Source organism: Lissotriton vulgaris, chromosome 8, assembly GCF_964263255.1.
Source record: "Lissotriton vulgaris chromosome 8, aLisVul1.2, whole genome shotgun sequence".
Taxonomy (NCBI): Eukaryota; Metazoa; Chordata; class Amphibia; order Caudata; family Salamandridae; genus Lissotriton; species Lissotriton vulgaris.
Window position 1 is genome coordinate 1154910513 of NC_141696.1, and position 12553 is coordinate 1154923065.

At 43.4% G+C, this 12553-nt stretch overlaps 1 protein-coding gene across 1 annotated transcript in view; it reads right to left on the reverse strand.

Moving 5' to 3' along the window:
* Positions 1–2092: 2092 nt before the first annotated feature.
* GPALPP1 (GPALPP motifs containing 1) overlaps positions 2093–12553 on the reverse strand; it is a 159232-nt gene continuing 148771 nt past the window's right edge. Inside the window, exon 8 of the mRNA XM_086935015.1 lies at positions 2093–4076. Within this exon, the coding sequence (XP_086791141.1) occupies positions 3858–4076 (219 nt within the window). The 3' untranslated portion in view covers positions 2093–3857. The remainder of the gene's footprint in view (positions 4077–12553) is intronic.

Sequence of the window (12553 nt, forward strand, 5' to 3'; positions counted from 1 at the left end):
ATTCTCTAACCCACAGTGTAGAGAAGAAAATCAGAAAAAGGCCTCCAGAGAATATAGATTAATCTATCCTTCATATTTGATTTGTGAAAAGGCTCGCATTAGACCGGTCGGCCTTAGAGTGGTCTTCCCCCGAATGATTTTGCCTTTACTCGTCCAGTTTTGCTGAACTTGTTTTTGTAGGCCTTAGTACACTTTACCACTGCTAACCAGTGCTTGTGCTCCCTCCTCTAAACATGGGGAAATTGCCATACAACCAATTGCCACATTTAATTTACTTGCAAGTCCCTAGTAAAGTGGTACTACAGGTACCCAGGGTCTATACATTAAATACTAATAGTGGGTCTGCAGCAGGGATTGTGCCACCCATTTAGGTTCCTTTCAAACATGTCCCAGGTTTGCCAGTGCAGACTGTGTGCGCAGTTTTAAACTGCGATTTCAACCTGGCAAAATAATTTTTTACCTGCCATAAATCTTCCTTTTAAATACACTGAAGTGGCTCCTGGGGTAGACCCTAAACAGCCTATAGGGAACGGTGCATTGTATTTAAAACGGAGATGCACTTTAAAGTTTAACATGTCCTGATAGTGAAAAACTCCCAAATTTGTTTTTCACTATCGCGAGGCCTACATCTCCCATAGGATAATATTGAGTTACTATATTTAATAAGTGATAACTTTTGATTGGGAGCAGCTAGGAAAGTCATGTTGGTGTCTGAAGAATTCTAACTTAATACCACTCCCCACCCCCCTGGAGGCAGGAATTTCCAGTCACATCTGTAGGGGGCAACTTCAGAGGCTTCTCCCACTTCAAAGTTGGAGATATGGATATGGATATATATATATATATATATATATATATATATATATATATATATATATATATATATATATATATATATATATATATATATATATATATATATATATATATATATATATATATATATATATATATATATATATATATATATATATATATATATATATATATATATATATATATATATATATATATATATATATATATATATATATATATATATATATATATATATATATATATATATATATATATATATATATATATATATATATATATATATATATATATATATATATATATATATATATATATATATATATATATATATATATATATATATATATATATATATATATATATATATATATATATATATATATATATCCCATGCACTTTGCCAGACAACACGAATCTCCAGCAACGACCATCCACAATGCCATGCCTGCTCTTTGTGCTACAGCGAGGACACTGCGATGTGCTCTCTCTCTGCTCCTCTCAGCCTCCTCCACTGTGAAGTGGACTCATTGCATCAGACTTCGAAAAGATAACTTTCAGTGGGGCTAACCTGGTCCCTGTATCCAGCCAGAGCTCCATCGCGGTTGGCCTGAACTTTTGACTTTCACCAGGTCTTGCATGACCAGATAACCACAAATGGCACTTTGTGTTTTAGGCACTATACTTGCCTTAAATCTTTGAAATGGCACATCTCCGATTGGACTGCTTGGAGTTCTGCAGTTTTGGTGTCAAACTGTTTAATACATTTTACTCTACTTTTATAAATTGGTGAGGGATTTTTCTTGTGGTCTGTTTTCACTTCATTACTGTTTAGGTGCTGCATATATACTTTACACATTGCCTCAAAGTTAAGCTGGACTGCTTTTGTGCTATGCTACCAGAGGATAATTTGGATCTATGTGTGTTTTAACCTGACCAGGATTGTGGTTGTTGCTTGAATAGGGTTTCATCCTGCTAAGCCAATAACCCAATTTCTCACAGCACAAATTTAGAGAGCAGGACATAGAACATAATATTAAATATGTATTTAATACTTTCCATGATTAGAATATCAAAGAGCCCCACCCGTATGTTTGCCAATGTTCCCTATCATTACTTCTTCAATGTATTTCTTATGGCTTTGGTGGCTGTTTTAACATTGCAGATTTGACCATAACATCATTAAAATCCCCCTTATGTATGAGTTACTCTCTAGAAATGGTGACACTCTCTTATTCAGTGAACAAAGGCAAAACTAGAGAAAACATAGGTGGTGTTTTTTTTTCTTCAAACATTTTATTAAGTTTCCCATAACACATTAACCTTGGTCTTCAGCAGGTCTATTTTTCGTGAATAGCTTTGCATTTATTACAGTGTACATCCCTTCAGGTCACACAATTTAACAATAGGTTATCATATAGTTAGATTCATTTAACGCAACCAGGACATTTTTAACACATTCTCATGAAGGAAAAAGAACAGTTTGGAGGTATTATTGCCATACAAATTCTACAACACTATTTCTATACCAAGGCATCCATATAATTTGTCTGGCTTGGAGAGCCAATAACAATATAAAAAGAGAAGCATTACAATATTTATCATAGGTACTCGTCATTTTTTGATGGTTGGTGACTTGTTCCTTGACAAAGTGGAGCTCATTAAAAAAAGATCAGCTGCACTGAGGGACCCTTCAAATACAAATCTAGGTTTCTTACTATAAATGTAACATGTAGTATCCAATACAATAGAAATAGGACACTTCAATAATGTGTGGAGTTCTGTCCTGAGCAAGTCTTTTTCAGACCAAATAAGTTACTAGCTTTTTTTGAATGAAATCCAGATTTGAAGTAGTACTGCTAAGATTAGTCCCTTGTTTTGAATTAATAGCCACAAAAATCAAACTGCCACTATATCTAAAGGTTGAGTAACAAACTGTTACTAGAACCCCAACTCTGCACTCAACCTTGTATTTTTGAAGTACGAGTAAAATCTACATTGTAGGTATGACGTTTTTATTTATCAAAATGAAACTGGGGGTGAGAATATAGTTCTGGGGTGTAGTGATTCACATTTAGCAAAATACACAGGGCCTGACAGGCTGCAGTCCAAATCTATTGGGCTTTCTAGTTACTGAGTGATATACAATTGATTGTACCTAATCCAGCTAGTGTTTCAGAGGTGACGCTCACATGAGAGAGCCTGTTCCCAGCTGTATGAATTTTTAAATTACATGTTACTTAACCTAAACCAGTCCTACTGGCCTTTCAGAAGCAATCTTGTCACATTAATAACCATTACGAGCAACTACTGGTCATTTACAGCTAATACCGGCAGTTGACTAACAATTCCTCAAGCCAGTGGCATTGCCAACAAGTGATTAACGTTCATTCAAATCAGAGAAGATCCCGACATGTCACTTAGGTACTGCAAAGTTGCCCTATCCACTGTTTGACACCTTCAGAATCTACCAGCTTTTTGTAACCAGTACCACACTACCTTCTGGGGCTTGCAGGTATGCATGTTCCACATAAGAGTTCTGGCTGCAGATTTCACACTGGACATGATGTATATTACTGACCCTTGTCCCCAATTCACCAACCCCCAGCCCTACCAACTTTGTACAGGCAGGCTAACCAGTAATATATAGTTACAAACAACAGTAAAAGCAGACACATTCAGTTTATTGTGGTGATAAAAGCCAAAGCTAAAATCATTGATGTCGATTACAAATAAAAACCAAATGTATTCTTACAAGTAAGATTTATGTTCTGTGTTGTATTTACATAGGATATGACAAAACAAAAGATCAGAAAACATTGGTCATTTGGGACTATAATTCTTAAAAAAAACATCAAACATTCCTCCAAGATTTGGTTGGGAAAGGACAAGCTAACAAACTCACCAACACTAGTTTCTGCCCTCCCCCATTTTAACAAATAAATATTTTGTTTCATAAAAAAATCAGTTTGTAACATATATTGATACTTCTTAAATGTATAAAAATAATCCTCCACACCACCAGCTGTCTTGCAGTAGCCCTATAAAAACATGTTACTTTTCCCATGTGAAAACCTGGTGTTTAATTCCCTGGATTTTCTCACTAGAGCTTTCTTCTGAGCGTCATCAAACTTATTCACTTGGAGATCTTGGTCACGATCAAACGGCCTTCTCTGTTGAGGCTTATTTTTTTCTTCCTTCGCTTTCTGCTTTAACTTCTTATTATGAATATCCATCAGAGATTCTGATCTTTTTGAATCCTAAAAGAAAAAAACTCTTCAGTTTTCTCAAGCAGCATTGTTGCAGTTAATATAAATCAGAAAGTATTATGTCCCCTCTGCAATGGAAATAAGGATTCACAGTGGCCCTACCAAAGAAGCAATGGTGCCATTTGAAATTAAGCATTCGAAAGCCAAAACAAAGAATCTATTCAAAGTCCCTCTCACCATAATCCAACCACCCTCCCTAGTTCCATTAGAGAAACACAAATGAAATCGCCATTTACAACTCAAATGTATACAATCCAAAGCATCAATATCTACCACTGATGAGAAGTTAAGATGCTTTTTTTCTGAGACCTGGAGAAGTCAAAGTAGAAGGATCCACTGGTACAGTTACATTCGGAACAAAATTCACCATTCCAAAAATCTGTAGATCCATGGGGGCTGTAAACTGCATGCTATAGGAAACTCCTCCTCCCGCTGAAATCAAAATCTACTCTAATGGCGCTATCATGATCAAGGCCAACAACAGGAACTGGAGTTCATTTGAAGATACTTTCTATACCTTTTTCAAGATTAAAGATACGATTCTGGACCTACCTCTCTTCAGGGAATAAAACCTGAACAATTCTTATTCAAGGTCAACCCTTTACCTGTCTTACCCTACACCTAATTAAAACCCAACACTCTCCTTAAACTACATCTCATTAACACCCACTCCGTCAACAAACATTCCTGAAACACAGAGCACTTCTTAATTGAATGTAGATGCCACACACTTAGGATGATGCAATCTTGGTCAGATCCCTCTTCAATCACCCTCCTAACCAATCCCGGGTATTAACCACTTCTCACAAGACCAGGCACAACGTAGTTCCCAATTATGTCATTAAACAACACAAGTGAAGGCGATGTCAATACTCTTTCTAAAGCAGCAGACAAAAACTCGCCTATCTGCTTCAACCCAAAGCCTTTGCTCACCTTTCTGTATGAAAAGATATTGCACATTCTGGACAAGTTAGCACCTCATCTACTCTTTTTTTTAAGGTGTAACATCAAATCTATTAACCAATGAATGGACTGAAATGAAAACAAAATGATGGAATTAAGACCACAAATGGCATACCTCATTGTCAGGAACAGAAACTCATCTGCAGTATTCACAGGAGGGGATGACACAAGGTAGAAAGGTGTGCAAAAGGACCCACCTTCGCAAAGGCTTCAATAAAGCCTTACACCTGAGAAACAATCAAAAGCCCACAACCTAGAAACATTTCAAAGCCCTGGTAAACTTCTTTAATGGAGAGATTTCTCATTTTGAATTGAATTGAATTGAATTGAGATTTTATATAGCGCAACTGTCACCCTACGGGTATCCTGGCGCTCAGACTTAGAACAATCATCCTACACGCAACCAAAGCAACCGTAGAGGCAGTATTAAAGGTCAGTTCTAGGGAAGAGACACGTTTTCAGGCTCTTTCTGAATTCCATCAGTGAGTTGGCCTGTCTAGTGTTCTGTGGCAGTCCATTCCATAGTTGGCGGGCCACCACACTAAAGGTTCCCCCCCCCATCTTGGAGCGCCTAAATCTAGTAGTCGTCAACAGGCCTGTACTAGAAGATCGTAGCTGCCTTTTTGGATTATACCACGTACATTTCTCACGTAACGGAATAGGACCCAAATTGTGCGCAGCTCTAAATACAATGCAGAGTGATTTAAAATGCACCCTTTCCCTGATGGGCAACCAGTGAAGTTCTCTCAAGGCCAAGGCCATAGACTGGACTCTCTGCAACCCCTGAAAGATGTATTGCGGCGCTCCCAAATACAGGGAGTTGCAGTAGTCCAGCCTACTCAGCACTATATTCCTCACTACCAAGGCACGCGTATCTTTAGGGAGTAATGGAAGGATCTGGCGTAGCATACGCAACAGGGATAGACACACCCCCACAGTCTTATTAGCCTGTGATTCCATTTGAAGGTTGCTGTCCACCCAGACTCCCAAGTTTCGCACCATTTTAGCTGGAGTAAGAGGTTCCTCTTCAGGTGTAAGCCTGAACTCCAGGGGTAGCTGTTGGGACAGTCTGGCCGAGGGGCAGTAAACCACCTCTGTCTTCCCATCATTGAATTGTAGGGAGTTGCTCCTGAGCCATCCAGCCGCCTGCCGCCTACACTCCTGGAAGAGGACCATCGACACTGCTTGTCTCCCTTCAAGGGAGAACACCAGTTGAGTGTCGTCGGCATAATTGACCAAGTCAATGCCCAAAGATTTAATTATAGGGAACAGAGGCTGAAGGTAGATGTTAAACAGGACAGGGCTGATCGCAGAGCCCTGCGGTACCCCATTTGCACTAAAGACTTACTAGAGGTGAAAGATGCCAAATTCACCATCTGCTGTCTTCCTGATAGGTAAGATCTCAGCCATTCCAAAGCCTGACCTGACACTCCTATACTCTCCAGCCTTTCCAACAGTATTACATGGCTCACCGGATCGAATGCGGCCGACATATCGAGTAACACCAAAATGGTGTCACTCCCACAGTGCAGCGATCACTAATAATACAGCAGTCATCTCATTAACTGCTTAAACTATCCACGCTACAACTGTGTCTCCCACCTTCTTTCTCTTACTTTAAAACGTTCTAGGAACTCAAATTACTTGCCTGGACAAAAAACAAACAAACTGTTTAACATCCCAGTCAACCAACCCAAGGTACTTTCTTGAAAAAAAATCTCCTTTACCTGGTAACTGAAGACACAAACCTATTAAACACTTCTCTCTCTCAGACTTTTAGGTGCACACAATCAAAACCCTCCTCCGTAAAAAGTGTATTGCAGACAATGTCACACATTCCTCTCACAAGCAAAGTTTTTCATGGTTAAGTCACATGACAACTGCAAGTGTATGTGTAGCAGAGACTAAACATGAACAATCACTAATTTGGATTCAGATGCTTTCAAGAAACATAATCAGTGCGGGCAAATACTTAGGAAGACCTCCTAATCACCGTTAATCATGGCTAGCAAACACTTTGATCCTCCTTGATAGCACAGCTGTCGACAACACAGTTTACCACACTATCCTGTAGGCTTAAAGAATATTCTGCGAATCTCTGGGACAGCTCATGAATGAATTGGCTTGTTTCTTTCCTCATACATTGAGTAAACAAATATGTATCAGATCGTCTGGCTCATCACTGTAAAAATATCTTCCCTCTTCACACTACCTTGCCATATCTATTTGCATAAGTTGACTCAAGTATTAGAATTTCAGTGGGTACAACTCGAGCTACTTAGACAAATTTCCCCTTGGGAATATTATACAAGCCAACTTAGGCACTCTTATGTCTCAAGCTACACAGCCTTTCAACTGGCATCCAAAATAAGGCATTTGTTATGAACGAGTACCACACCAGATTGTGAAAAATCCATAGGATCTTAATAGTAAAAGTCTTTATCATATAAAAATTATGATCGATTGTTCTCTCTATATTCAACATTAAGGTTACATTAAACAGTTAAAAACATAGTCCATTCCAAATGAATATTAACAATTTTGCAGAAACATACATCACAGTTTCTTCCAAAAACAAAACAGCACAACACAAGGTAGAATAATTGAGACAAATCCATTTGTCTATTGAGCAGCTGCAAGTTTGCTGTTACTATAAACAGGGATCACGGATTACATCAATTTATCTTGCAGAGTTTCCCGATTAGCAGCGGATTCTGCAATTATATACGCTGACTTGCATATTGTTCCCAAGGGAAATATTTTCCAATTTACTGTTTAGTGGCATCCAGTCCCCTTGTAGTGTTGGGTTCCTTTCTTTATAGAAAGTTTATGATTCAAGCTAAACACTGAAAATACCCAGATTCTCATGCACCTAGAGAATCGGGCAGAGCAGCAAGCTAGCACTGAGGAGTGCGAAGGAAACCAACGTCAAACTCTCTCTCCTACATAAAATCGTTCTGTTACTTCAAGCAATCACTGAATAAGAAGTAGTGTCGTAGGGTGGTGTGGCATAGAGTGTGGTGGAAAAGTGTTGTAGAGTAGAGTGGCAGAGTCGAGTAGGTTGTCTTAGATTGGAGTGGCAAAGAGTTGAGTAGGTTGTCTTAGATTGGAGTGGCAAAGAGTGGAGTAGTGTCACAGAGTGGAAGGACAGAGTGGACTACATTGTTGTAGAAAGGAAAGGCATAAAGTGGAGTAGAGAGTATTCATGGAGTGGAGTTCAGAGTAGTCATAGAATGGAGTGGAGTAGAGAGTAGTCATAGAGTGGAGTGGAGTAGAGAGTAGTCAGAGTGGAGTGGAGTAGAGTGTAGTCACAGAATGGAGTGGAGTGGAGTAGAGTAGTCAGAATGGAGTGGAGTGGAGTAGAGAGTAGTCATAGAATGGAGTAGAGAGTAGTCACATAATGGAGTAGAGAGTAGTCATAGAATGGAGTGGAGTAGAGAGTAGTCATAGAATGGAGTGGAGTAGAGTGTAGTCATAGAATGGAGTGGAGTAGAGAGTAGTCATAGAATGGAGTGGAGTAGAGAGTAGTCATAGAATGGAGTGGAGTAGAGAGTAGTCATAGAATGGAGTGGAGTGGAGTAGAGAGTAGTCATAGAATGGAGTGGAGTAGAGAGTAGACATAGAATGGAGTGGAGTAGAGAGTAGACATAGAATGGAGTGGAGTGGAGTAGAGTGTAGTCATAGAATGGAGTGGAGTAGAGAGTAGTCATAGAATGGAGTGGAGTGGAGTAGAGAGTAGTCATAGAATGGAGTGGAGTAGAGAGTAGACATAGAATGGAGTGGAGTAGAGAGTAGACATAGAATGGAGTGGAGTAGAGAGTAGTCATAGAATGGAGTGGAGTGGAGTAGAGTAGAGTGTATGTAGGAAATGGGACCCCCGGCCGGCCAGGGCTTGCGCCACAGCCAGTCAGAGACCGCCACTCCTATGTCAAGACAACCCCTGCTCACCCTCTAGGTAACGCGGCGCGAGCAGTCATGGCTATCTCGGAGGTCATGTGTGAAGCATTTGCGCACGCACCCACCAACAACAACGTCCAGGGCCTCCCACAAAAGGAACTCCACACAAAGTATATATGAAAATAGTCTTTGTATTAAGAAGGACACATAGGAACACACACTTTACAAGGTGCCAGAGGCACGGGCAGGGTTTACAAGGGAAAAGGTACAGGGCAGGGCCAAGGGACCCCTGCCAGGGGTATGCACATGATGGATCTGGCATTAGAACACATATCAACTGGGAGCTTCCTAGAACTAGCAGTAGAACTCACTCTGACCAGGAATCACATACAGGGGACATTCGATATTCAGGAGGGACGGAAGGACAAGGTATATAACACCACAGAGGCCCCATCAGCAGGGCAACATGTAATAACTCTCAGAATCACAATAATGTTAATCAATAGCGTTCCACAGGCCAGCTGGCCTTTCTGGGGCTAGGACGCCCAATGCCACGATGTTCAGGGTAGGCTGCAGGTAACCAGGGACAAACCTACACGTGGCAGCTGCCCACGAAGTCGGCTCGGGGGAATGATTGCGCCATGAGGGAGCCTCTAGGACTCCAGAACAAAGATGCTGGGCGGAGCCTCGCCGGCTCGAGAAGACAAGGGGCAATGGTGGAGCCTCTCGGGGCTCAGGGACACGTTGGAGCCTCTCGGGGCTCGGGTCAAATGGACTAAGGTGGAGCCTCTCCGGGCTCGAGGGCTTAAGATACCGGTGGAGCCTCTCAGGGTTTACTCCATGTCCGGGGGCATCGTTGGAGTCCATCCAGGACTCAAGAACAAAGGGAGGGGCCCTCGGGAACCTCGCAGACACACGGCACTCCCCTGGCAGAGGAGCGACCCGGAGCCCGCCCGCACTCACCGGCTGTCAGAGGCGGCGGCTCCTCGTGGCATCAGCTCCTTTCGGCTGGGCTCCTCGGCATGACGGTGGTGGGGCTCTCTCCTCGGGGGGAGCCTTGCCCAAGGACAGCACTCGTCTCTCGGCAGGCAGTGCGGGGTTCCCCGGCCAGGCGGTAGAGCTCCCAGGACTTCCGGGGGCGCGTGGGGAAGCCCTCAGAGTCGGGCTAATCCCTGCGCGGCCCAGCGATAACATCACAGGAGTCCTGGCGGCCCGGGCCAATGGGCGTGCGGCAAGGCTCTCTCCGGGGCCGCCAATGACAGCGCGGCCCTGGATGGGAAGGCGGGTGCAGCGCCTCACAGGCTAACCCCGGGCTGTGTCGGTGACGATCTCAGGCAATGCCGGGTGGGCACCGGTTTGTGGAATATAGCGCTCCCAGCGCTAGTACATGAATGAAGCGCCCCAAAGCGCTTAGAGGGCAGGAATCAGCGCTTCCAGGCGCTGGGCAGAAGGGACAGCGCTCCCCAAGCGCTGGGGGTCAAAAGAAAGCGCTCCCAAGCGCTAGATGAAAAACAGCAAAGTCCATAGGTAGTCCAGGACCTCAGGTGGAGCACAGCAGCTCCTAGAAGGGAAAAGACCATCAGAAGTCCAGGAGTAGGCAGGGCCCAGGGAGGCAAGCCAACCCTGAGCCCAAGCAGCAGCAGCCCCTGGTAGATTCAAGTTGAGAACAAGAACGTCTTCAGAGTGACACAGCACCCTTTTTATACACAACATCCTTTGTCTAAAGGGGCAGGCAGGGAGAGAACCAGCTGGAACTGGTTAGGGGGGATTCTTTTCACTGGCCAGGCTAGGGACATCAGACGCACCCCAGGGGGTGGAGCCAGCATTGTGTGGGGAAAACCCAGCCTCATTCAGGACACTCAAACCAGACAGTCAATCCACAAGCAGACCCAGGCTCACTCCTCCCCTCACATCAGCATGCCAAACACTCAATTCACCACCGAGGCAGACCCTCCCAGGTTCTGGGAGCCAGGCTCACCAGCCAGCCTCAGCCAATCACACGCCAGGCACACATTCCACAAATATGCCAACTTCTAAACGTAGGACTTCGACACTAGACACATTCATGCCGCATATAACGTTGCGCAGCATTCAATCTCACGAGTTCATACATACCGGACTTGACTCTGCACACCCTACGCATCGGGAACTACCAGGGACACATACATTCCCCATGCATTCCTATGGAAGGGCAGGTCTCTCTCTTCACACGCACTCAGAGTGGGAATCACCATCCCCAGGCTACATATAACAACAAAAACTTCAGGGGTGAACCTGCCAGAAGGGCCAAGTCCAACAGTGTAGTCATAGAATGGAGTGGTGTATGGAGTGGAGTATAGAGTAGTCATAGAGTGGAGTAGAGAGTAGTCATAGAATGGAGTGGAGTGAAGTAGAGAGTAGTCATAGAATGGAGTGGAGTAGAGAGTAGACATAGAATGGAGTGGAGTAGAGAGTAGTCATAGAATGGAGTGGAGTGGAGTAGAGTGTAGTCATAGAATGGAGTGGAATATAGAGTAGTCAGAGTGGAGTAGAGAGTAGTCATAGAATGGAGTGGAGTGGAGTAGAGAGTAGTCATAGAATGGAGTGGAGTAGAGAGGAGACATAGAATGGAGTGGAGTAGAGAGTAGTCATAGAATGGAGTGGAGCGGAGTAGAGAGTAGACATAGAATGGAGTGGAGTAGAGAGTAGTCAGAGAGGAGAGGAGAGGAGTGTGTCGTAGAATAGAGTTGAGTAGAGTTGCGCAGAAGGAGTGGAATAGAGTGTCCTAGAGTGGAGTAGTAGAGTGGCTTAAAGAGTGTTGAAGAGTGATGTGGAGTGGCATAGAGTGGAGTGGCATAGAGTGGAGTGTCAGAGTGGAGCAGAGTTTAATAGAGTAGAGCATAACAGAGTGGAGTATTGTGGAGTGCATTATTGTGGAGTGGAGGAGAGTGGCCTAGAGTGAAGTGGCATAAAGCACAGTGGTGCAGAGTAGATTGGCGTAGAGTGCAATGACTTAGAGTAGAGTGGTGTAGAACAGAGTGGAGGGGTGCTGAGTGGAGGGGTGCTGCGTGGACTGCAGTGGTGTATAGTGCAATGGCGTAGAGTGGGGGGAACAGGGTGGAATAGACAGGCGTAGAGTGCAGTGGTGCAGAGTGGGCTGTACAGGATAGAGTGCAGCGGTGTAGAGTAGCATAGAGTGTAGTGGTGCAGAGCAGATTAGAGTGCAGTGGCAGAGAGTGAAGTGGTGCAGAGTAAAGTGGCATAGAGTGCACTAGGGTAGAGTTGAGAAGAGGGCAGTGGTGTAGAGTAGCATAGAGTGTAGTGGTGCAGAGCAGATTAGAGTGCAGTGGCAGAGAGTGAAGTGGTGCAGAGTAAAGTGGCATAGAGTGCACTAGGGTAGAGTTGAGAAGAGGGCAGTGGTGTAGAGTAGCAGAGTTCAGTGGTACAGAATGCAGTCTTGCAGTGTCGAGTCTCGTAGAGTGCAGTGGCGTATAGTAGAGTACTGCAGAAAGTAGTGGTGTACAGTACAGTGCTGCAAAATAGAGTAGCATTGAATGCAGTGACAGAGAGTAATGGCGTAGAATGCAGTGGCACAGAGTAGAGTGCTGTAGAGTGGAGTAACATAGAAT